This window comes from Nerophis ophidion, linkage group LG26, assembly GCF_033978795.1.
Source record: "Nerophis ophidion isolate RoL-2023_Sa linkage group LG26, RoL_Noph_v1.0, whole genome shotgun sequence".
NCBI lineage: Eukaryota > Metazoa > Chordata > Actinopteri > Syngnathiformes > Syngnathidae > Nerophis > Nerophis ophidion.
Window position 1 is genome coordinate 32,053,535 of NC_084636.1, and position 27,827 is coordinate 32,081,361.

A 27,827-nucleotide genomic window follows, 5' to 3' on the forward strand; every position below is an offset into this window, starting at 1 on the left:
CTATCATCGTTTGTTGTTGTTACTACTAGCTAGCTAGCTAGCATGACTATTACTATTGTCATCATTGTCGTTTGTTGTTGTTACTACTAGATAGCTAGCGTGCATCACTAATACTATTGTCACTATCATCGTTTGTTTTCTACTTCTAGCTAACTAGCTAGCATGACTATTACTATTGTCACTATCATCGTTTGTTGTTGTTACTACTAGCTAGCTAGCTAGCATGACTATTACTATTGTCACTATCATCGTTTGTTGTTGTTACTACTAGCTAGCTAGCATGACTATTACTATTGTCACCATCATCGTTTGTTGTTGTTACTACTAGATAGCTAGCGTGCATCACTAATACTATTGTCATTATCATCGTTTGTTGTTGTTACTACTGGATAGCTAGCTAACATAACTATTACTGTTGTCACTATCATCGTTTGTTTTCTACTTCTAGCTAACTAGCTAGCATGACTATTACTATTGTCACTATCATCGTTTGTTGTTGTTACTACTAGCTAGCTAGCTAGCATGACTATTACTATTGTCACCATCATCGTTTGTTGTTGTTACTACTAGATAGCTAGCTTGCATCACTAATACTATTGTCACTATCATCATTTGTTGTTGTTACTACTAGATGGTTAGTTTGCATCGCTAATACTATTGTCACTATCATCGTTTGCTGTTGTTACTACTAGATAGATAGCTAGCATCATTATTAATATTGTTACTATCATTGTTGGTTGTTGTTACTACTAGATTCCAGCTAGCATCACTATTCCTATTGTCACTATCATCGTTTGTTGTTGTTACTACTAGCTAGCTAGCTAGCATGACTATTACTATTGTCACCATCATCGTTTGTTGTTGTTACTACTAGATAGCTAGCTTGCATCACTAATACTATTGTCACTATCATCGTTTGTTGTTGTTACTACTAGATAGCTAGCTTGCATCACTAATACTATTGTCACTATCATCGTTTGTTGTTGTTACTACTAGATGGTTAGTTTGCATCACTAATACTATTGTCACTATCATCGTTTGCTGTTGTTACTACTAGATAGATAGCTAGCATCATTATTAATATTGTTACTATCATTGTTGGTTGTTGTTACTACTAGATTCCAGCTAGCATCACTATTCCTATTGTCACTATCATCGTTTGTTGTTGTTACTACTAGCTAGCTAGCTAGCATGACTATTACTATTGTCACCATCATCGTTTGTTGTTGTTACTACTAGATAGCTAGCTTGCATCACTATTACTATTGTCACTATCATCGTTTGTTGTTGTTACTACTAGATAGCTAGCTTGCATCACTAATACTATTGTCACTATCATCGTTTGTTGTTGTTACTACTAGATGGTTAGTTTGCATCGCTAATACTATTGTCACTATCATCGTTTGCTGTTGTTACTACTAGATAGATAGTTAGCATCATTATTAATATTGTTACTATCATTGTTGGTTGTTGTTACTACTAGATTCCAGCTAGCATCACTATTCCTATTGTCACTATCATCGTTTGTTGTTGTTACTACTCGATAGCTAGCTAGCATCACTATTACTACTGTCTGTATCACCATTTATTTTTTAATTCTAGCTATTGTCACTATCATCGTTTGTTGTTGTTACTACTAGATAGCTAGCTAGCATAACTATTACTGTTGTCACTATCATCGTTTGTTTTCTACTTCTAGCTAACTAGCTAGCATGACTATTACTATTGTCACTATCATCGTTTGTTGTTGTTACTACTAGCTAGCTAGCTAGCATGACTATTACTATTGTCACCATCATCGTTTGTTGTTGTTACTACTAGATAGCTAGCTTGCATCACTAATACTATTGTCACTATCATCGTTTGTTGTTGTTACTACTAGATGGTTAGTTTGCATCACTAATACTATTGTCACTATCATCGTTTGCTGTTGTTACTACTAGATAGATAGCTAGCATCATTATTAATATTGTTACTATCATTGTTGGTTGTTGTTACTACTAAATTTCCAGCTAGCATCACTATTCCGATTGTCACTATCATCGTTTGTTGTTGTTACTACTCGATAGCTAGCTACCATCACTATTACTACTGTCTCTATCATCATTTGTTTTCTAATTCTAGCTAGCATGACTATTATAATTGTCACTATCATTGTTTGTTGTTACTACTAATTAGTTAGATAGCATCACCAGAGGTGGGTAGTAATGCGCTACATTTACTCCGTTAAATTTACTTGAGTAACTTTTGGGATAAATTGTACTTCTACGAGTAGTTTTTATGCAACATACTTTTACTTGAGTATATTTATAGAGAAGAAACGCTACTTTTACTCCGTTCCATTTATCTACATTCAGCTCGCTACTCGCTACTTTTTTTTATCGATCTGTTAATGTTTGTTTTGGTTAATGACAGAGCTTCAAAGTAGAATCTACGCATGCCTGCGTTTCACCAATCAAATGCAGTCACTTAATCAAATAGAGCCAGGCAGTCACATGACCCGACTTAAACAAGTTGAAAAACTTATTCGGTTGTTACCATTTAGTGGTCAATTGTACGGAATATGTAGTGTACTGTGCAATCTACTAATAAAAGTTTCAATCAATCAATCAAACGTGTAAAGGAAAAAAGACACTTTTTATTTCAACCGTACTTCCCGTCAAAAGCCTAAAGACTGATCGCACAGTTCCTGTCTTCACAATAAAAGCGCCGCTCCATCGCGCCTGCGCTAACAAAATAAGAGTCTCCGAAAGCCAGCGCAAACAAGCTAGCAAGCCACGGAGTTGGCCGCCAATGTATTTCTTGTAAAGTGTATAAAAACGAATATGGAAGCTGGACAAATAAGATGCCAAAAACCAACGACTTTCATGTGGTATTAGACAGAAAAGAGGAACTTTTTTTCTCCTCCATTTGAAAACGTGGACATTATCAGCACTACTGTCTGATTCCAATCAATGCAAGTCATCAGAATCAGGTAATACACCAACTTATATTCTTGTCTTCATGAAAGATAGGAATCTATATGTTAAACATGCATGTATATTCATTAAAACACCTTTAACATGTCAACAAAAACGGCAAAATAAATAAATATAAATTATATACTGTATATATAAATGTATGTATATATGTATATATATACATATATGATATGTATGTGTATATATATATATATATATATATGATGAGGTAGATCACCTCGACTTGGTCATTTATTAAGTAATTGATAAACGTTGAAAAACTTATTGGGGTGTTACCATTTAGTTGTCAATTGTATGGAATATGTACTGTACAGCACAATCTACTAATACAAGTTTCAATCAATCAATCAATCAATCAATCAATCAATCAATCAATCAATCAAATCAATGAATGCCTACTGAGCCTATGGTGCTGTTAAGTTATTGTGGCTCAATGTGCCATTTTTATTTTTTATTTAAATGTACGATTATTTAATATATATTATTGTTTTAGTTGCTTAAGAGATATTCCTGGCTCTGAATTTGTTCATTGCTATTTTTATGTTTTTGTGCATTATTTGTTGCCGTTATCAGGTTACTCATCAGTTACTAAGTACTTGAGTAGTTTTTTTCACAACATACTTTTTACTTTTACTCAAGTAAATATTTGGGTGACTACTCCTTACTTTTACTTGAGTAATAAATCTCTAAAGTAACTGTACTCTTACTTGAGTACAATTTCTGGCTACTCTACCCACCTCTGAGCATCACTATTACTATTGTCACATTACAATTTGTTGATGACATTTTCTTGGATCTCCCAATGTAAAATAAATGTAAAACGACTTGTAGTCTTACTCCGCCAAACCTCGACGTGTAGAGAAGCCTCGTGTGTGACGTTGAAAGACAGAAAGTATTTTTTAGTCTTTGCGACCAGGAGGCCATTTCAGCGTTAATATGACAAGAAAGGACTCTGGGGACAAATCTTTAAATGTCTTGTTCCTGTTTGTGTATTTTGATTATTACTTGGGCTCGATGCACCTGCACAAAATGTTGTCACTCGTAATAATTCCGCCCTTGGTCTTGTCTTGGCAGATTGACTTGACAGCTGCACTCACCCATTAATGCTTCGCTGCACCTTGTGACTGTCCACATCCAGGAAACGATGGAACCTGAGAGAAAAACACACTCATTAGACTTAGCATCACTATCAGTACTGACACTATCAGCATTGGTTGTTAGTACTACTAGATAGCATCACTATTACTACTGTCACTATCACCATTGGTTGTTAGTACTACTAGATAGCATCACTATTACTACTGTCACTATCATCATTGGTTGTTAGTACTACTAGATAGCATCACTATCACTACTGACACTATCACCATTGGTTGTTAGTACTACTAGATAGCATCACTATCACTACTGTCACTATCACCATTGGTTGTTAGTACTACTAGCTAGCATCACTATCACTACTGACACTATCACCATTGGTTGTTAGTACTACTAGCTAGCATCACTATCACTACTGTCACTATCATCATTGGTTGTTAGTACTACTAGATAGCATCACTATTACTACTGTCACTATCATCATTGGTTGTTAGTACTACTAGCTAGCATTACTATCACTACTGACACTATCACCATTGGTTGTTAGTACTGCTAGATAGCATCACTATTACTACTGTCACTCTCATCATTGGTTGTTAGTACTACTAGATAGCATCACTATTACTACTGTCACTATCATCATTGGTTGTTAGTACTACTAGCGATCATCACTATTAGTAATGTCACTATCAGCATTGGTTGTTAGTACTACAAGATAGCATCACTATTACTACTGTCACTATCACCATTGGTTGTGAGTACTACTAGCTAGCATCACTACAACTATTGTCACTATCACCATTGGTTGTTAGTATTACTAGCTAGCATGACTATTACTACTGTCACTATGGCCATTGGTTGTTAGTACTACTAGCTAGCATCACTACAACTACTGTCACTATCACCATTGGTTGCTAGTATTACTAGCAAGCATGACTATTACTACTGTCACTATGGCCATTGGTTGTTAGTACTACTAGCTAGCATCACTACAACTACTGTCACTATCACCATTGGTTGCTAGTATTACTAGCTAGCATGACTATTACTACTGTCACTATGGCCATTGGTTGTTACTACCACTGACAACTAGCTATCTAGCATCACTACAACTATTGTCACTATCACCATTGGTTGTTAGTACTACTAACTAGCATCACTATTAGTACTGTCACTATCACCATTGGTTGTTGGTACTACTAGTTAGCATCACCATTAGTACTGTCACTATCACCATTGGTTGTTAGTACCACTAGCTAGCTAGCTAGCATGACTATTAGAACTGTCACTATCACCATAGGTTGTTGGTACCAATGACAGTTAGCTAGCTAGCATCACTATTAGTAGTGTCACTATCACTATTGCTGCAATGAGATGGCGAATTGTCCAGGGTGTACACCGCCTTCTGCCCGAGTGTGGCTGTGATGGGCACCAGCGCCCCACCCGACCCCAAAAAGGGAATAAGCGGTAGAAAATACATGGAAAATGGATGGATGGACTATCACTATGGGTCATTGTTACCACGAGCTAGGTAGCTCGCTTTACTATTACTAATGTTACTATCACCATTGGTTGTTTTTACAACTGGCTAGCTAGCTAGCATCACAATTAGTAGTCTCACTATCATCATTGGTTGTTATTACCACTGACAGCTAGCTGGCTAGCATCACTACCAGTATTGTCACTATCACCATTGGTTGTTGTTACTACTATTTAGCTTCAGTATTACTGCTGTCACTATCACCATTGTTTGTTATTACTACTAACAGCTAGCTAGCTAGCATCACTATTACAACTGTCTCTATCACCATTTGTTGTTGTTTCTACTAGATAACAAGCAAGCATCACTATTACTACTGTCTCTATTGCCATTTGTTGTTTCTACTAGTAATGGTTAGCATCACTATTACTACTGTCACTGTCACCATTGGTTGTTAGTACTACTAGCTAGCATTACTATTCCTACTGTCACTATTACCATTGGTTGCTACTACTACTACTAGCAAAGCTAGCCAGAATCACTAGTACTACTGTCACTGTCACCATTGGCTGTTAGTACTACTAGCTAGCATGACTATTACTACTATCACTATTAACATTGGTTGCTACTACTACTAGCTAGCTAGCCAGCATCACTATTACTACTGTCACCATTGGTTGGTAGTACTACTACCTAGCATGACTATTACTACAGTCACTATCACCATTGGTTGTTAGTACTACTCGCTAGCTAGCTAAAATTACTATTACTACTGTCACTATCACCATTGGTTTTTCGTACCACTGACAGCTAGCTAGCTAGTATCACTATTAGTAGTGTCACTATCACTATTGGTTGTTGTTACCACAAGCTAGGTAGCACGATTCACTATTACTACTGTCACTATCACCATTGGTTGTAAGTACTACTAGCTAGCTAGCTAGCAGCACTATTACTACTGTGTCCATCACCATTGGTTGTTAGTACTGATGACAAGTAGCTAACATAGGAGTGTCACTATCACCATTGGTTGTTGTTACAACTAGCTAGTTTCACTATTACTGTCTCTATCACCATTTGTTGTTGTTACTACTAAATAGCTAGCAAGCATCACTATTACTACTGTCACTATCACCATTTGTTGTTACTACTAGTAATGGTTATCATCACTATTACTACTGTCACGATCATCTTTTTTTGTAACTACTAGCTAGATAGCATAACTACTACTATTATCACAATAACTATGTGTTATTGCCAGTATTGATAGCTGGCTAACACCACTATTAGTACTGTCATTATCGCCATTGGTTGTTAGTACTACTAATTAGATAGCTGGCCACACTACTACTATTGTCACTATCACCATTTGTTGTTAGTACTACTAACTAGCTAGCTAGCATCACTATTACTACTGTCTCTCTCACCATTGTTTGTTAGTACTTCTAACTAGCTAGTTAGCATCACTAATTACTATTGTCACTATCACCTTTGGTTGTTAGTAGTACTAGCTAGCTAGCTAGCATCACTATTACTACTGTCACTATCACCATTTGTTGTTACTACTAGTAATGGTTATCATCACTATTATTACTGTCACATAATTTTTTTGTTGTTACTACTAGCTAGCTAGCATAACTACTACTATTGTCACAATAACTATGTGTTATTGCTAGTATTGATAGCTAGCTAGCACCACAATCAGTACTGTCACTTTTGCCATTGGTTGTTAGTACTACTAATGAGCTAGCCAACATCACAATTACTACCGTCTCAATCACTATTGGTTATTAGTACTACTAACTAGCAAGCTAGCATTACTATTACTATTGTCTCTATCACTATTGGTTATTAATACTACTACCTAGCAAGCTAGCATTACTATTACTATTGTCTCTATCACTATTGGTTGTTAGTACTACTAACTAGCTAGCCACCATCAATATTACTACCGTCTCTATCACTATTGATTGTTAGTACTAATAACTAGCTAGCCAGCATCACTATTACTACTGTCACATCACCATTGGTTGTTAGTACTACTAACTAGCTAGCTAACATCATCATTGGTTATTACTACTACTAACTAGCTAGCTAGCATCATCATTGGTTATTAGTACTACTAACTAGCTAGCTAGCATCACCATTGGTTGTTAGTACTACTAAGTAGCTAGCTAGCATCACTATTACTACTGTCACTATCGCCATTTTTTGTTACTACTAGTAATGGTTATCATCACTATTACTGTCACATCATTTTTTGTTGTTAGTACTAGCTAGCTAGCATAACTACTACCATTGTCACAATAACTATGTGTTATTGCTAGTATTGATAGCTAGCTAGCACCACAATCAGCACTGTCACGTTTGCCATTGGTTGTTAGTACTACTAATGAGCTAGCCAACATCACAATTACTACCCTCTCTATCACTATTGGTTATTAGTACTACTAACTAGCAAGCTAGCATTACTATTACTATTGTCTCTATCACTATTGGTTGTTAGTACTACTAACTACCTAGCCAGCATCAATATTACTACCGTCTCTATCACCATTGATTGTTAGTACTAATAAATAGCTAGCCAGCATCACTATTACTACTGTCACATCACCATTGGTTGTTAGTACTACTAACTAGCTAGCTAGCATCATCATTGGTTATTAGTACTACTAACTAGCTAGCATCACCATTGGTTGTTAGTACTACTAACTAGCATCACTATTACTACTGTCTCTCTCACCATTGAAGTTGTTACTATTGATTGCTAGCAAGCATCACTATTACTATTTTCACCATCACTATGTGTTGCTATGACTACCAGCTAGCTAGCATCACTATTACTATTGCCACCCTCACCACGTGTTGCTATGACTACCAGCTAGCTAGCATCACTATTACTATTCTCACATCACCATGTGTTGCTATGACTACCAGCTAGCTAGCAACACTATTACTACTGTCACATCACCATGTGTTGCTATGACTACCAGCTAGCTAGCAACACCATTACTACTGTCACATCACAATGTGTTGCTATGACTACCAGCTAGTGGCGTCGCCATGGTTACCTCTCCTCCTAAAGTAAATCAACAAGCATCAATAGTCCTCACCTGAAGTTGGAGGAGGCAAACTTGAGTGCGAGCTGGAAGTTGGGCTCCTCCTCGTCCTCCTGACCACAAACACACCTGATCAGCTTCTTGGTCTCTCGCTCCGTCTCCTTCTCGAAGGTGCTGGCGTGAGCCATGGCGAATAAAAAGCCTCCTATGAGCAGCGGAATGTTTCACTTGACGCCATTTGATCGTGCAGCCTGAGCAGCGGCAACATCTCCGAGGAACTTCCGGGGTGGAGTGCGCATGCGCGAATCAAACGACGATTTTATAAAAATGTATTTTTTTTATTTGTTCCATTCGACGTGTCAACGAACACCATGACTGATTTTAAAAAGAACGAACAACAGTTCCTGCAATGGAATGAGGATCGAAGGTTGTGTTTACTTATTTGGCTTTCCCACAATGCATTGCGTGATTGCGTCGATTAACAAACTAACTAATCCCTCTCACAAACACGATAACGTTCACATTCCGCCCGAATAGACACATTTTTAAAGCGTTTTTTATAACTCAAATTTGAGTCGAAAAGCAGATTTTTAAACTCCAAAACCTCGCGCTGCTCTGTTCCGGAAGATGGCGCCGAGTGGGCAGTCTTCCCTCCGAAACAATCTCTGAACATAACGGCACTTCTCCCTTTGCGCGGGAACGCGATATTAATGACTTTTCCCCTCATGAAATTCGTCAATAACATCAACACTTTCACTTCTTCGTGCTACAAATATGTATTTAGTGCGACATTACGGCGTGTGCGTGCTCAAAGCGGGTCGATGCTTCTGTTTTTGTGGCAAAATGGGCGTGTCTTATCCGTTCGCCCCGCCCCCCCCTCTGTTCCCATCGGCTTCACTGCCAATCGAGAGGCTCCTTGCCGGCGTCACTGCGACCTCAGCGTCCGCCGCGAACGGTCGCTCGGCCCCGCGATGAAGAGGAGGCTGCAGAAGAAATACCTGATTCTGATCCTCGCCTACTCGGGTGTGCTCCTGCTGGTGCCCTATGTCTTTGACTTCGGGGAGAAGTCGCTGCACGGCGCGGGAAAGCCGCTGCAGCGGCAGCAGCAGTCGCGCTGCTCGGAGCTGCAGAACGCCGTGTCGGTGCTGTGGGAGCGCGGCGCCAACGCCACGGCGGAGGCGCCCGGGGCCAGCGGCGGCGGCATCCGTCCGCGCACTCACATCTACCTGCACGCCACCTGGAGGACGGGCTCCTCGTTCCTGGGCGAGCTCTTCAACCAGCACCCGGACGTCTTCTACCTGTACGAGCCCATGTGGCACATCTGGCAGGCGCTGTACCCGGGCGACGCGGGCAGCCTGCAGGGCGCCGTGCGCGACATGCTGGGCGCCCTGTTCCGCTGCGACTTCTCCGTGCTCAAGCTGTACGCGGGCGCGCAGAACCTCACCACCGCCTTCATCTTCGGCTGGAAGATGAACAAGGTGGTGTGCTCCGAGCCGCTCTGCGACGCCCACCAGCGGCACCACGTCGGGCTGGTCCAGGAGGACCGCTGCGCCAAGTGCCCCAAGCGGGACATCCGCGACCTGGAGCGGGAGTGCAAGAAGTACCCGGTGATGGTCATCAAGGGGGTGCGCGTTTTGGACCTCAACACCCTGGTGCCGCTGATGAAGGACCCCGCCGTAAAGCTCCACATCGTGCAGCTCTTCCGCGACCCCCGGGCGGTGCACAACTCCCGGCTGAAGTCCAAGCAGGCCCTGGTGAAGGAGAGCATCCAGGTGCTGCGGAGCAAGAAGCAGAACGACAAGTACAAGCGCATGCTGGTGCCCAACACCCGGCTGAACCGGGCCGAGAACTACGTGTCCGGCGCCATGGAGCTCATCTGCGACAACTGGCTGGGCGACATGATGCTGGTGTCCAACGCGCCGCCCTGGGTGCGGAGGAGCTACCACCGCGTCCGCTACGAGGACCTGGTGCAGCACCCCGCCGAGGAGCTCCGGAGGCTCTACCGCTTCGCCAACGTGTCGTCGTCGCCGGCGCTGGAGAGCTTCGCCCTCAACATGACCCACGGCCGGGGCTACTCCTCCGACAGGCCCTTCCTCATCTCGTCGCGGGACGCCAAGGAGGCCATCTACGCCTGGAGAGAGCGCCTCAGCGTGGAGCAGATCGAGCAGGTGGAGGCCTACTGCAGCGAGGTCATGCGGCTGTTGGGCTACCCGAGACGCGGCGCCGACAAGACCGCGTGAGGGCGTCACGGTGAGGACCCCCGCTCTTTGCCTTTGGGGGGGGTTGGAACCATTAAGTGTACAGTATCATGTACATCATGATGTACTGCAACGTGTACAGGATAATGTGCAGTATGATGTACAGTATCATGTACTTTATGATGTACCGTAACATGTGCAGTATGATGTACAGTATCATATCGAGTATCACATACAGTAGGATGTACAGTATGATGTACTTTATAATATACATTGTGATGTACAGTATCATGTACATCATGATGTATTGCAACGTGTACAGGATAATGTGCAGTATGATGTACAGTATCATATCGAGTATCACATACAGTAGGATGTACAGTATGATGTACTTTATAATATACATTGTGATGTACAGTATCATAATCAGAATCATATACAGTAAAATGTACGTTATCATGTATAGTATGACAAACAGTACGATGTACAGTATTGTGTAGAGTATAATGTTCAGTAAGATGCACAGTATCATGTAGACTATGATTTACAGTATCATGTATAGTATGACAAACAGTACGATGTACAGTATTGTGTAGAGTATAATGTTCAGTAAGATGCACAGTATCATGTAGACTATGATTTACAGTATCATGTACATTATGATATACCGTAACCTATGCAGTGTGATGTACAGTATCATGTACATTCTGATGTACCGTAACATGTGCAGTATGATGTACAGTATCATATCGAGTATCACATACAGTAGGATGTACAGTATGATGTACTTTATAAAATACATTGTGATGTACAGTATCATGATCACACTCATATACAGTAAGATGTACATTATCATGAATAGTATGACAAACAGTACGATGTACAGTATTGTGTAGAGTATAATGTTCAGTAAGATGCACAGTATCATGTAGACTATGATTTACAGTATCATGTACAGTATGACAAACAGTATGATGTACAGTATTGTGTAGAGTATAATGTTCAGTAAGATGCACAGTATCATGTAGACTATGATTTACAGTATCATGTGTCCTTGGGCAAGACACTTTACCCACCTGCTCCCAGTGCCACCCACACTGCTTTAAATGTAACTTAGATATTGGGTTTCACTATGTAAAAGCGCTTTGAGTCACTAGAGAAAAGCGCTATATAAATATAATTCACTTCACTTACGGGCTACCTGGTGCCCACAGCACCGCGTTGGTGACCCCTGTTGTAGAGTATGATGTACAGTATAATGCACAATATCATGTAGACTATAATGTACAGTATCAGGTACATTATTTTGTGCAGTATCATGTACCCCATCATGTAGAGTATGATGTACAGTATGATGTAGCGTTAATTTACAGTAACATGCACGTATGATGTAGAGTATCATGTACAGTATGATGTAGAGTATGATGCACAGTATGATGTACAGTTTCATACACAGTATCTTTTAGAGTCTGATGTACAGTATCATACACAGTATCATGTAGAGTATGATTAACAGTATCATGTAGAGTATGATCTACAGTAGAATGCAGAGCATGATCTACAGTAACATGTACAGTATGATGTAGAGTATGATTTGCAGTATAATTCACAGTATCATGTACAGTATGATGTAGAGTATGATGCACAGTATCGTACACAGTATCAGGTAGAGTATGATGTACAGTATTATACACAGTATAATGTAGAGTATGATCTACAGTATCATGTAGAGTATAATCTACAGTAACAGGCACAGTATCATGTAAAGTATGATGTACAGTATCGTGTAGAGTATGATGTACGTAAGACATACAGTATGATGTACAGTATCATGAGAGTATGATGTACAGTATCATGTACATTATTTTGTGCAGTATCTTATAGTGTGATGTACAGTACAATCTACAGTGTCATGTACAGTATCATGTAGAGTATGATCTACAGTATCGTGTAGAGTATGATGTACAGTACAATGTATAGTATCATCTAGAGTGTGATGTACAGTACCATGCACAGTATCATGTAGAGTATGATCTACAGTATCGTGTAGAGTATGATGTACAGTAAGACATAAAGTATGATGTACAGTATCATGAGATTATGATGTACAGTATCATGTACATTATTTTGTGCAGTATCATATAGAGTATGATGTACAGTACAATGCACAGTATCATGTAGAGTATGATCTACAGTATCGTGTAGAGTATGATGTACAGTAAGACATACAGTATGATGTACAGTATCATGAGAGTATGATGTACAGTATTATGTACATTATTTTGTGCAGTATCATGTAGAGTATGATGTACAGCATCGTGTAGAGTATGATGCACAGTAAGACATACAGTATGATGTACAGTATCATGTACATTATTTTGTGCAGTATCATGTAGAGTATGATCTACAGTATCGTGTAGAGTATGATGTACAGTAAGACATACAGTATGATGTACAGTATCATGAGAGTATGATGTACAGTATCATGTACATTATTTTGTGCAGTATCATGTAGAGTATGATGTACAGTACTATGTACAGTATCATGTATTGTATGATGTAAAGTACCATGCACAGTATTATGTAGAGTATAATGTACAGCATCATGCACAGTATCATATAGAATATCGTGTACAGTAACATGCACAGTATCATGTAGAGTATGATGTACAATATCATGCACAGTATCATGTAGAGTTTGATGTACAGTATAATGTAGAATATGATGTACAGTATCATGTAAATGATCATGTACAGTAAGATGTACAGTGCGATGTAGAGTATGACTCACAGTATGGTGTACAGTATCATGTACAGTAACATGTAGAGTATGATGTACAGTATCATGTAGAATATGATGTACAGTATCATGTAGAGTATGATGTACAGTATCATGTAGAATATGATGTACAGTATCATGTAGAGTATGATGTACAGTATCATGTAGAATATGATGTACAGTATCATGTAGAGTATGATGTACAGTATCATGTAGAATATGATGTACAGTATCATGTAGAGTATGATGTACAGTATCATGTAGAGTATGATGTACAGTATCATGTAGAATATGATGTACAGTATCATGTAGAGTATGATGTACAGTATCATGTAGAATATGATGTACAGTATCATGTAGAGTATGATGTACAGTATCATGTAGAATATGATGTACAGTATCATGTAGAGTATGATGTACAGTATCATGTAGAGTATGATGTACAGTATCATGTAGAATATGATGTACAGTATCATGTAGAGTATGATGTACAGTATCATGTAGAATATGATGTACAGTATCATGTAGAATATGATGTACAGTATCATGTAGAGTATGATGTACAGTATCATGTACATTATGTAGCATCACAACGGTACCAGAGTTAAAAAAACAGTGTGTGCTCGCGGAATCATTTTGCGCAATTGCGCTAATCGTCTGCTAGCCTAAATGCTAACATGAATCCAAGAGACATTAAAACTGCCAAACCACGATGTAAACTTGTATAAACACCCGCTGACGTCTAGTAAACCACAACACTTCTTTTCTTTCAAAATAAAACGGAAAAAGATGATCCTTCTAGTCACAATTAGCGTGTTATGAAGTCTCAATACGACACTTTTGCCATATGCGTGCTAATGCTAATGCTAACAACAATGCTAACAACTACTTATCGCTATTTGGTAATTGTTCATTGGCTTATTTAACTTGAATTAAACTGCATTCAAATGTTTTGTTTTCGCTTTTTAACGTGAGGACGCTTCATTTTATCCGAAACTGTCCTTGGAGTCCTCCACCGTGTGGTTCGCTTTAACATGTGTCATTATTTAAAGTTACACAAGGTGGCGCCACTGCAGGAGAACAAGATTACTTTTTAATGAAAGCTCTCCTAATGTGCAAAAGAGTTTGTAAAAAACTTAAATAACATGTGATGTTTTTATGAGGTCATGAAAAAAGGCTTTGCTACAAATCGTGAAAATCCATCCGTCAGTTACAGACGTGGTAGCTAGAAGTTTAATTATTTAATAATTTCATATGATAAACTAGCACAATGTTAAAATATGATGTTAGCATGGAGCTCACATAGCTACGTAAGTGTTGCTAACCTAGCATGATGTTACGATGTGATGTTAGCGTGTAGCTCATATGGCTATGCCAGTTTTGCTAACCTAGCGTGATGTTAGCATGAAGCTCACATAGCTAGGCTTGTGTTGCCAAGCAAATGATGTTAAAATGTAATGTTAGCATGTAGCTCACATGGCTATGCCGGTTTTGCGAACCTAGCGTGATGTTGAAATGTAATGTTAGCATGAAGCTCACATAGCTAGGCTTGTGTTGCCAAGCAAATGATGTTAAAATGTAATGTTAGCATGTAGCTCACATGGCTATGCCGGTTTTGCTAACCTAGCGTGATGGTAAAATGTAATATGCATTGCTGATGTTGCTAACTCAACATGACGTTAATATAAAGTTAGCATGTCGCTCACATAACGACGCTTGTGTTGCTAACCTAGTGTGATGTTAAAATGTAATGATAGCATGGAGCTCACAAGGCTATGATAGTGTTGTTAACCTAGCGTGATGTTAAAATATATTGTTAGCATGTAGCTCACATAGCTATGCAAGTGTTGTAAACCTCGCCTGATGTTAAAATATAATATTAGCATGTAGCTCACGTGGCTATGCCAGTGTTGCTAACCTAGCGTGAAGTTAAAATATGATTTTTGCACGTAGCTCACATAGCTATGCAAGTGTTGCAAACCTAGCCTATTGTTAAAATGTAATGTTAGCATGAAGCTCACATAGCTATGCTGGTGTTGCCAAGCTAGCATGATGTTAAAATATAATGTTACCATGTAGCTCATATGGCTTTGCCGGTTTTGCTAACCTAGTGTGATGTTGAAATGTAATGTTAGCATGAAGCTCACATAGCTAGGCTTGTGTTGCCAAGCAAATGATGTTAAAATGTAATGTTAGCATGTAGCTCACATGGCCATGCCGGTTTTGCTAACCTAGCGTGATGGTAAAATGTAATATGCTTTGCTGATGTTGCTAACTTAACATGACGTTGAAATATAAAGTTAGCATGTCGCTCACATAACGACGCTTGTGTTGCTAACCTAGTGTGATGTTATAATGTAATGATAGCATGGAGCTCACAAGGCTATGATAGTGTTGTTAACCTAGCGTGATGTTAAAATATATTGTTAGCATGTATCTCACATAGCTATGCAAGTGTTGTAAACCTCGCCTGATGTTAAAATATAATATTAGCATGTAGCTCACATGGCTATACCGGTTTTGCTAACCTAGCGTGATGGTAAAATGTAATATGCTTTGCTGATGTTGCTAACTTAACATGACGTTGAAATATAAAGTTAGCATGTCGCTCACATAACGACGCTTGTTTTGCTAACCTAGTGTGATGTTAAAATGTAATGATAGCATGGAGCTCACAAGGCTATGATAGTGTTGTTAACCTAGCATGATGTTAAGATATATTGTTAGCATGTAGCTCACATAGCTATGCAAGTTTTGTAAACCTCGCCTGATGTTAAAATATAATATTAGCATGTAGCTCACGTGGCTATGCCGGTTTTGCTAACCTAGCGTGATGGTAAAATGTAATATGCTTTGCTGATGTTGCTAACTTAACATGACGTTGAAATATAAAGTTAGCATGTCGCTCACATAACGACGCTTGTGTTGCTAACCTAGTGTGATGTTAAAATGTAATGATAGCATGGAGCTCACAGGGCTATGATAGTGTTGTTAACCTAGCGTGATGTTAAAATATATTGTTAGCATGTAGCTCACATAGCTATGCAAGTGTTGTAAACCTCGCCTGATGTTAAGATATAATATTAGCATGTAGCTCACGTGGCTATGCCAGTGTTGCTAACCTAGCGTGATGTTAAAATATGATTTTTGCACGTAGCTCACATAGCTATGCAAGTGTTGCAAACCTAGCCTATTGTTAAAATGTAATGTTAGCATGAAGCTCACATAGCTATGCTGGTGTTGCCAAGCTAGCATGATGTTAAAATATAATGTTAGCATGTAGCTCATATGGCTTTGCCGGTTTTGCTAACCTAGAGTGATGTTAAAATGTAATGTTAGCATCTCCTTCACATAGATTTGCTGATGTTGCTAACTTAGCATGACGTTGAAATATAAAGTTAGCATGTCCCTCATATAACAACGCTAGTGTTGCTAACCTAATGTGATGTTAAAATGTAATGATATCATGTAGCTCACAGGGCTATGCCAGAGTTGCTAACCTAATGTGATGTTAAAATGTAATGATATCATGTAGCTCACAGGGCTATGCTAGAGTTGCTAACCTAGCATGATGTTATAATATCATTTTTGCATGAAGCTCACATAGCTATGCAACTGTTGCAAACCTAACCCTGATGTTAAAATATAATATTAGCATGTAGGACACGTGGCTATGCCGGTTTTGCTAACCTAGTGTGATGTTTAAATATAATATTAGCATCTAGCTCACATAGCTTTGCTGATGTTGCTAACCTAGCATGATGTTACCCCTGCGCAAAGTTTCCTAAAAAATGTCATTTTTGCCTCTTTTAGCTGTAATTTGACCCCTTTAAAATGCTTCAAAACTCACCAAACTTGGCACACACATCAGGACTGGCAACAATTGCGAGCTAATAAAAAAAACAAACCCTTAAACTCAAAATTGTGCTCTAGCGCCCCCTAGGAATACAACACAGACAAACTGCTCCTAGGAAGAAAACACAGACAAAACTGCTTGTAACTTCCGGTAGGAATGTCAGAGAGACATGGAACAAAAACCACTATGTAGGTCTCACTTAGACCTACATTTGAATAATTAACATACTTTAGCAAAAACGAACAGGAAGTTTGATATTTTCACTTCAATACAACAACTGCATTACTTTCACAATGCATTAAATAGTGGCACCAAGGCGTCTTCTACCGTGGGTCTCGGGGGCAGCAGCCAAAGGCGCGCTCGCACCTTCGCACCCTAATTTGACCCCCTTAACATGCTTCAAAACTCACCAAATTTGACACACACATCGGTATGGAGCGGCAGACCAACTCATTAAGCAACCAAACCCCAAAAAATGAATATTGCGCGCTAGCGCCCCCTAGGAAGAGACAAAAAACAGACTGCTTGTAACTTCCGTTAGGAATGTCGTAGAGACACGAAACAAAAACCTCTATGTAGGTCTGACTTAGACCTACATTTCCAATTAGAACCTTCTATAGCAAAAATCAACAGGAAGTTGGCAAAAGCGACCCGACCAACGCTGCTTGCAGCTTTAATTTAAGCATGTTGCTTACATAGCTTTGGTGATGTTGCTAACTTAGCGTGATGTTGAAATTTAATGTTAGCATGTCTCTCACAAAACTTTGCTCGTGCTGCTAAACTAGTAAAATGTAATGGCAGCGTGTAGCTCCCATGGCTTTGCTAGTGTTGCTAACTTAGCCTGATGTTAAAATATAATATTAGCTTGTTGCTCACATAGCAATGCTAGTGTTGCTAACCTAGTATGATGTTAAGATGTAATGTTAGCGTGTAGCTCACATAGCTATGCTAGTCTTGCTAACCCAGCACAATGTTGTTTACTTATTTAAAATGGTTTAAAAATACTTAAATATCATGGACCTAAGTTTGTAGTTTTGGTGAATATTTTAAATTCTATCTGAAGTGTTTTGAGGAGTGAGCGTTTGAGTTCTCTCCCGCCTTCAAGGCTCTTTGATAAAGCCTTCATTGTGTGGCGCTTGGTGTGGTGGGGACTCCAGCTGGCAGAGTCGCCCGGGCCTCGGACTGTGCTGTGGAGAATGGGGTCATTGTCCAGGCGTCTGCTGGTGATGGCACGTTGTACGCCTCCCGCGGCTCACCAAGCAGCCTGTCACTGGCCTGCAACAGGCGCGCCTGTCAGGGGAGAGATGCTTGCAAGGCAAAATGGAGCAGATGGAGAGTGGGCATCTTCTCTCTGCCTTCCTCATGCTGCTCTCCTTTAACAATAGCTATGTGAGCTCCATGCTAACATAACATCTAAAATCATGATAGGTTAGCAACACTAGCATAGCTATGTGAGCTACATGCTAACATAACATCTAAAATCATGATAGGTTAGCAACACTAGCATAGCTATGTGAGCTACATGCTAACTTTATATTTTAACATTCTGCTAGGTTAGTTACAATAGCCATGTGAGCTACATGCTAACACAAAATTTGTAATCATGATAGGTTAATAACACTAGCATAGCTATGTGAGCTACATGCTAACACAAAATTTGTAATCATGATAGGTTAATAACACTAGCATAGCTATGTGAGCTACATGCTAACTATATATTTTAACATTCTGCTAGGTTAGTTACAATAGCTATGTGAGCAACTTGCTAACATACAATCTAAACATCCTGCTCGGTTAGGAACACTAGCATAACTATGTGAGCTACATGCTAACACAGATTTTTAAATCATGATAGGTTAATAACACTAGCATAGCTACGTGAGCTACATGCTAACATACAATCTAAACATCATGCTCGGTGAGTAACACTAGCATAGCTATGTGAGCTACATGCTGACATAAAATCTAAACATCATGCTCGGTTAGTAACACTAGCATAGCTATGTGAACTACTTGCTAACATAATATTAAATTATCAACCTTACAACTACCATGTCTGTAACTGATGTTTACATTTTAACATCATATTAGGTTAGCAAAACTACCAACGCCATGTGACTGACATGCTAACATTACATTTTAGCATCATGCCAGGTTAATATATTAAATTATCAAACTTACAACTATCATGTCTGTAAATGTTTGTTTACATTTTAACATCATACTAGGTTAGCAACACTATGTGACCGACATGCTAACATTACATTTTAGCAACATGCTATGTCAGGATATTAAATGATCAAACTTACAACTACCATGTCTGTAACTGATGTTTAAATTTTAACATCATACTTAGTTAGCAACACTCGCAACGCTATGTGACTGACATGCTATCATGACATCTTAACATCATGCTAGGTTAGCAACGCTATGTGACTGACATGCTATCATTACATTTTAGCATCATGCTAGGCTAGCATTTTAAGTGATCAAACTTACAACTACCAGGTGAGTAAGTGATAGTTTACATTTTAACATCCTGCAAGGGTAGCAAGACCTGCAACGCTATGTGACCGACATGCTAACAGTACATTTTAGCATCATGCTAGGTTAGCAACACTATGAGACAACATGCTAACATTACATTTTAACATCATGCTAGGTTAGCATATTAAATGATCAAGCTTACAGCTACTATGTCTGTAACTGATATTTACATTTTAAGTTAGCAACACAAGCAGCACCATGTGACCGACATGCTAACTTTACATTTTAGCATCATGCTAGGTAAGCATATTAAATGATCAAGCTTACAACTACTATGTTCGTAACTGATAGTTTACATTTTAACATCATGCTAGGTTAGCAACGCTATGTGTCCAACATGCTAACATAAAATTTTATCATAACGCTATATTAGCATATTAAATGATCTAGCTTACAAGTGCCATGTCTGTAAATCATAGTTTACATTTTAACATCATGCTAGGTAAGAAACGCTATGTGACCGACATGCTAATATTACATTCTAGCATCGTGCTATGTTAGCATATTAAATGATCAAACTTACAACTATCTTGTCTATAACTGATAGTTTACATTTTAACATCATGCTACGCTAGAAACACTTGCAACGCTATGTGACCGACATGCTAACATTACATTTTAGCATCGTGCCATGTTAGCATATTAAATGATCAAACTTACAACTATCTTGTCTGTAACTGATAGTTTACATTTTAACATCAAGCTACGTTAGAAACACTTGCAACGCTATGTGACCGACATGCTAACATTACATTTTAGCATCGTGCCATGTTAGCATATTAAATGATCAAACTTACAACTATCATGTCTGTAACTGATAGTTTACATTTTAACGTCATGCTAGGTTAGCAACACTAGCAGCGCTATGTGACCGACATGCTAACAGTACATTTTAGCATCATGCTAGGTAAGCATATTAAATGATCAAGCTTACAACTACTATGTTCGTAACTGATAGTCTACATTTTAACATCATGCTAGGTTAGCAACACTATGAGACAACATGCTAACATTACATTTTAACATCATGCTAGGTTAGCATATTAAATGATCAAGCTTACAGCTACTATGTCTGTAACTGATATTTACATTTTAAGTTAGCAACACAAGCAGCGCCATGTGACCGACATGCTAACTTTACATTTTAGCATCATGCTGGGTAAGCATATTAAATGATCAAGCTTACAACTACTATGTTCGTAACTGATAGTTTACATTTTAACATCATGCTAGGTTAACAACGCTATGTGTCCAACATGCTAACATTAAATTTTATCATAACGCTATATTAGCATATTAAATGATCTAGCTTACAAGTGCCGTGTCTGTAAATGATAGTTTACATTTTAACATCATGCTAGGTTAGAAACGCTATGTGACCGACATGCTAATATTACATTCTAGCATCGTGCTATGTTAGCATATTAAAATGATCAAACTTACAACTATCTTGTCTGTAACTGATAGTTTACATTTTGACATCATGCTACGTTAGAAACACTTGCAACGCTATGTGACCGACATGCTAACATTAAATTTTAGCATCGTGCTATGTTAGCATATTAAATGATCAAACTTACAACTATCATCTCTGTAACTGATAGTTTTCGTTTTAACGTCATGCTAGGTTAGCAACACCAGCAGCGCTATGTGACCGACATGCTAACATTATATTTTAGCATCGTGCTATGTTAGCATATTAAAATGATCAAACTTACAACTATCTTGTCTGTAACTGATAGTTTACATTTTAACATCATGCTAGGTTAGAAACACTATGTGACCGACATGCTAACATTACATTTTAGCATCGTGCCATGTTAGCATATTAAATGATCAAACTTACAACTATCATGTCTGTAACTGATAGTTTACATTTTAACGTCATGCTACGTTAGAAACACTTGCAACGCTATGTGACCGACATGCTAACAGTACATTTTAGCATCGTGCTAGCTGTGGCTGTGTTTTGTGTGAAAGTGGATGAAAGTTGATGAAGAAGCTACGATGCCATCAAAAGTGGTCTGAAGTTAACTTTTGCTTCATTTGTTTTCTCTCCACAGCGGCCTGCAAGTCAAGCCTGAGGGCAAAGCATGCGGCCGGTCCGGAATGTTCCCCACCGGGAGCCCCAAGCGTCTCAAGCAATGTTTTTCCCCTCCGAACTGAGCGAGAAGAGGAGGCGGAGCTTAAAGTTCAGCACTGTGCTCGGCCAATCAGAGGGGAGATTTTTTTTTTTTTTTTTTTTGAAAGGCAGCTTCTATTGTGAAGTCCCACCTGCCTGGCCCACACGTCAAAGCTCCGCCCCTTTTCTAAAGTCCTGATAATCCCCTCCCCCTTTAAGAAGCTTCTGATGACTCAGCAGTAATCTCGCTAACACGCCAACTTTGAAGGAGGCTTCAGTAACAAAAAGGTCAAGTGTGGGGCCCCCCTAGACCCCCCTTTCTTGGCCCTTAACCCCCCCCCCGCTCAGTGAGGAATGTGAGCAGCTTCTCCACAGGTGGTACTGATGCTTCTTAACATCTTTCTAGTCTTCTCTGGTGTCAACTTTCACCTGACATTCTCGGGATGTCATCTTTGCACTTTGTCACATTTGTACCACATCAAAACTTTTAGAAGATTTCAAGTGACCTCAATAAAGATTTGTTTTCTATTTGGAAGTTTTTCCTAATTTGCTGTAACAAACTCGCAGATGTGAACTTGGAATTTGACAAAATATTAGTCAAAGATCCTCTATATAGGGACGGCCGTGCGCAACCCGAGGGTCCCTGGTTCAATCCCCACCTAGTACCAACCTCGTCACGTCCGTTGTGTCCTTGAGCAAGACACTTCACCCTTGCTCCTGATGGGTGCTGGTTAGCGCCTTGCATGGCAGCTCCCTCCATCAGTGTGTGAATGGGTGTGTGAATGGGTAAATGTGGAAGTAGTGTCAAAGCGCTTTGAGTACCTTGAAGGTAGAAAAGCGCTATACAAGTACAACCCATTTATCATTTATTTATATGACAGGAGTGCTGCGCCGTGTTTAGCTCCTCTTGCTAATCGAAGATCCTCTATTAGACAAGAGTGCTGTGCTGTGTTTATGCCAACTTTCTCATTAAAGTTCTAGGTAGAATGTTTAACGTCATGTCAATCGATCAAACTTATTTTATACATAAATTCATGGTCCTTTTGCAGTTTTCTTTCTATAAAGTAGAAAAAATACTATCGAGCACATTTTTTTATTGATATCGATTACATGTCTATCGAGATATATTGTGGTATCATTTTCTCGCCCATCCCTGTTTTAAGATTATGTCAATCACACATTTTTCATACATAAATACATGCTCCTTTTGCAGTTTTCTTCCTATAAAGTAGAAAAAATACTATCAAGCACATTTTTTAAATTGATATCGATTACATGTCTATCGTGATATATAGTGGTATCATTTTCTCACCCATCCCTGTTTTAACATTATGTCAATCACACTTTTTTCATACATAAGTACATGCTCCTTTTGCAGTTTTCTTCTTTCAAAGTAGAAAAAATACTATCAAGCACATTTTTTAAATTGATATCGATTACGTGTCTATCGTGATATATAGTGGTATCATTTTCTCGCCCATCCCTGTTTTAACATTATGTCAATCACACATTTTTCATACATAAATACATGCTCCTTTTGCAGTTTTCTTCCTATAAAGTACAAAAAAATACTATCGAGCACATTTTTTAATTGATATCGATTACATGTCTATCGAGATATATTGTGATATCATTTTCTCGCCCAGCCCTGGTTTAACGTCATGTTAACCAATCACACTTTTTTCGTACATAAATGCATGCTCCTTTTGCAGTTTTCTTCCTATGAAGTACAAAAAATACTATCAATCACATTTTTATTGATATCGATTACATATCTATCGTGATATATAGTGGTATCATTTTCTCGCCCATCCCTGTTTTAACATTATGTCAATCACACATTTTTCATACATAAATACATGCTCCTTTTGCAGTTTTCTTCTTTCAAAGTAGAAAAAATACTATCAAGCACATTTTTATTGATATCGATTACATGTCTATCGTGATTTATACTGGTATCATTTTCTCGCCCATCCCTGTTTTAACATTATGTCAATCACACATTTTTCATACATAAATACATGCTCCTTTTGCAGTTTTCTTCCTATAAAGTAGAAAAAATACTATCAAGCACATTTTTTAAATTGATATCGATTACATGTCTATCGTGATATATTGTGATATCATTTTCTCGCCCAGCCCTGGTTTAACGTCATGTTAATCAATCACACTTTTTTCATACATAAATGCATGCTCCTTTTGCAGTTTTCTTCCTATGAAGTACAAAAAATACTATCAAACACATTTTTATTGATATCGATTACATGTCTATCGTGATATATTGTGATATCATTTTCTCGCCCAGCCCTGGTTTAATGTCATCTCAATCAACCACACTTTTTTCATACATAAATACATGCTCCTTTTGCAGTTTTCTTCCTATAAAGTAGAGAAAATATCAAATACATTTTTTATTGATATTTAGGTCTGTCGTGATATGTATTGATATCGTCTTATCGCCCAGCCCTGGTTTAACGTCATGTCAATCAATCAAACTTATTTTATACATAAATTCATGCTCCTTTTGCAGTTTTCTTCCTATAAAGTAGAAAAAATACTATTGAACACATTTATTTAATTTATAGATTACATGATATATAGTGGTATCATTTTCTTGCCCATCCCTGTTTTAACATTATGTCAATCACACATTTTTTCATACATAAATACATGCTCCTTTTGCAGTTTTCTCCCTATAAAGTAGAAAAAATACTATCGAGCACATTTTTTTATTGATATCGATTACATGTCTATCGAGATATATTGTGATATCATTTTCTCGCCCAGCCCTGGTTTAACGTCATGTTAATCAATCACACTTTTTTCATACATAAATTCATGCTCCTTTTGCAGTTTTCTTCTTTCAAAGTAGAAAAAAAACTTTAAAATAATTGTATTATTTATATCGATTATGTGTCTATTGTGATACATACTGATATAATTGTATTGCCCATCCCTTGTTTAATGTCATCTCAATCAACCACACTTTTTTCATACATAAATACATGCTCCTTTTGCAGTTTTCTTCCTATAAAGTAGAGAAAATATCAAATACATTTTTTATTGATATTTAGGTCTGTCGTGATATGTATTGATATCGTTTTATCGCCCAGCCCTGGTTTAACGTCATGTCAATCAATCAAACTTATTTTATACATAAATTCATGCTCCTTTTGTAGTTTTCTTCCTATAAAGTACAAAAAATACTATTGAACACATCTATTTAATTGATATCGATTACATGTCTATCGTGATATATAGTGGTATCATTTTCTCGCACATCCCTGGTTTAACATTATGTCAATCACACATTTTTCATACATAAATGCATGCTCCTTTTGCAGTTTTCTTCCTATGAAGTACAAAAAATACTATCAAGCACATTTTTATTGATATCGATTACATGTCTATCGTGATATATTGTGATATCATTTTCTCGCCCAGCCCTGGTTTAACGTCATGTTAATCAATCACACTTTTTTCATACATAAATACATGCTCCTTTTGCAGTTTTCTTCCTATAAAGTAGAAAAAATACTATCGAGCACATTTTTTTTATTGATATCGATTACATGTCTACCGAGATATATTGTGATATCATTTTCTCGCCCAGCCCTGGTTTAACGTCATGTTAACCAATCACACTTTTTTCATACATAAATGCATGCTCCTTTTGCAGTTTTCTTCCTATGAAGTACAAAAAATACTATCAAGCACATTTTTATTGATATCGATTACATGTCTATCGTGATATATTGTGATATCATTTTCTCGCCCAGCCCTGGTTTAACGTCATCTCAATCAACCACACTTTTTTCATACAAAAATACATGCTCCTTTTGCAGTTTTCTTCCTATAAAGTAGAGAAAATATCAAATACATTTTTTATTGATATTTAGGTCTGTCGTGATATGTATTGATATCGTTTTATCGCCCAGCCCTGGTTTAACGTCATGTCAATCGATCAAACTTATTTTATACATAAATTCATGGTCCTTTCGCAGTTTTCTTCCTATAAAGTAGAAAAAATACTATTGAACACATCTATTTAATTTATAGATTACATGATATATAGTGGTATCATTTTCTCGCCCATCCCTGTTTTAACATTATGTCAATCACACATTTTTTCATACATAAATACATGCTCCTTTTGCAGTTTTCTTCCTATAAAGTAGAAAAATACTATCAAGCACATTTTTTAAATTGATATCGATTACATGTCTATCGAGATATATTGTGATATCATTTTCTCGCCCAGCCCTGGTTTAACGTCATGTTAACCAATCACACTTTTTTCATACATAAATTCATGCTCCTTTTGCAGTTTTCTTCTTTCAAAGTAGAAAAAAAACTTTAAAATAATTGTATTATTTATATCGATTATGTGTCTATTGTGATACATACTGATATAATTTTATTACCCATCCCTTGTTTAATGTCATCTCAATCAACCACACTTTTTTCATACATAAATACATGCTCCTTTTGCAGTTTTCTTCCTATAAAGTAGAGAAAATATCAAATACATTTTTTATTGATATTTAGGTCTGTCGTGATATGTATTGATATCGTTTTATCGCCCAGCCCTGGTTTAACGTCATGTCAATCAATCAAACTTATTTTATACATAAATTCATGCTCCTTTTGTAGTTTTCTTCCTATAAAGTACAAAAAATACTATTGAACACATCTATTTAATTGATATCGATTACATGTCTATCGTGATATATAGTGGTATCATTTTATCGCCCATCCTTTGTTTAACGTCATCTCAATCAACCACACTTTTTTCATACATAAATACATGCTCATTTTGCAGTTTTCTTCCTACAAAGTAGAGATAATATCATTTTTTTTTTGTTGTTGATATCGATTACGTGTCTGTCGTGATATGTATTGATATCGTTTTATCGCACAGCTCTGGTTTAACGTCATGTCAATCGGTCAAACTTATTTTATACATAAATTCATGCTCCTTTTGCAGTTTTCTTCCTATAAAGTAGAAAAAATACTATTGAACACATTTATTTAACCTTCGTCTTGTGTTAGGGTCGGCACCGACCCGTTGTAGTTTTTAAATGCATAAAAGAACCACATACATTTATTTTTATGCATCAAGGATTTTTGACTTTGTCAGGAACCTCTATTTCAACAAAATAAAACTTATTTTTTTTGTTTCACTAAATTATAAAATGCTCTGGTTGAAATTATGACCTTGGTGTTGTTAGGGTCGGTTTCGACCCAGTTATAAAAATAAGACTATAAAGCACTAAGTCGAGCCAAAACTGAACACACTGACAGCCAGCTCCTCTCCCAATCATGTGAGCTTTAGTGGATTCTCATTTTACCTTGTTATCCAGTACAAAAACAAACAAAATGTATGTGGTTCTTTTATGCATTTAAAAACTAAAATGTCCAGACATTTGAGGTCAATTCAGTATAGAGTTGTTACTATGTTAAAATTATTAAAATGAAAAAATAAATAAAACTAATTTATTTAAGAGATGTGTTCTAATACCCCTCAGTAATGGTCAGGTAACACAACAACCTTTTTTTTATTTATACGATTCTCTTGAGGTTCGTTTTACCATTTTTTTCAATTGAAATCGAGGCGTATACTGACAAAAAAAAGGCCCAATGGCCCACACCAAAAAATATTAAAACCAATATTTTCATGGATAAGGAAACCTAACGAGGTAACCAA

At 37.7% G+C, this 27,827-nt stretch overlaps 2 protein-coding genes across 4 annotated transcripts in view; one reads left to right on the top strand and one right to left on the bottom strand.

Annotated features, from left to right (window-relative positions):
• Window positions 1–9,439, bottom strand: part of tubgcp5 (tubulin gamma complex component 5) — a 72,424-nt gene extending 62,985 nt beyond the window's left edge. For 2 of the 3 annotated variants that reach the window (XM_061888741.1, XM_061888740.1), the window contains exons 1-2: window positions 8,673–9,439; window positions 4,079–4,132 (exon numbers count right to left, since the gene is read on the bottom strand). In XM_061888741.1, the coding sequence (XP_061744725.1) occupies window positions 4,079–4,132; window positions 8,673–8,806 (188 nt within the window). In that variant the 5' untranslated portion in view covers window positions 8,807–9,439. The remainder of the gene's footprint in view (window positions 1–4,078; window positions 4,133–8,672) is intronic. The other variant, XM_061888739.1, reaches the window with a different exon arrangement.
• A 91-nt stretch (window positions 9,440–9,530) lies between these two features.
• chst7 (carbohydrate (N-acetylglucosamine 6-O) sulfotransferase 7) lies at window positions 9,531–22,648 on the top strand. Its single transcript, XM_061888742.1, has 2 exons — window positions 9,531–10,868; window positions 22,062–22,648. The coding sequence occupies exon 1, from the start codon at window positions 9,590–9,592 to the stop codon at window positions 10,856–10,858; it is 1,269 nt and encodes a 422-aa protein (XP_061744726.1). The 5' UTR covers window positions 9,531–9,589; the 3' UTR covers window positions 10,859–10,868; window positions 22,062–22,648.
• The last annotated feature ends 5,179 nt before the right edge of the window (window positions 22,649–27,827 follow it).

What these genes read in the sequence shown, in the direction of transcription:
- chst7 (XM_061888742.1), top strand. Translation starts at nt 9,590, where the DNA reads ATGAAGAGGAGGCTGCAGAAGAAATACCTGATTCTGATCCTCGCCTAC.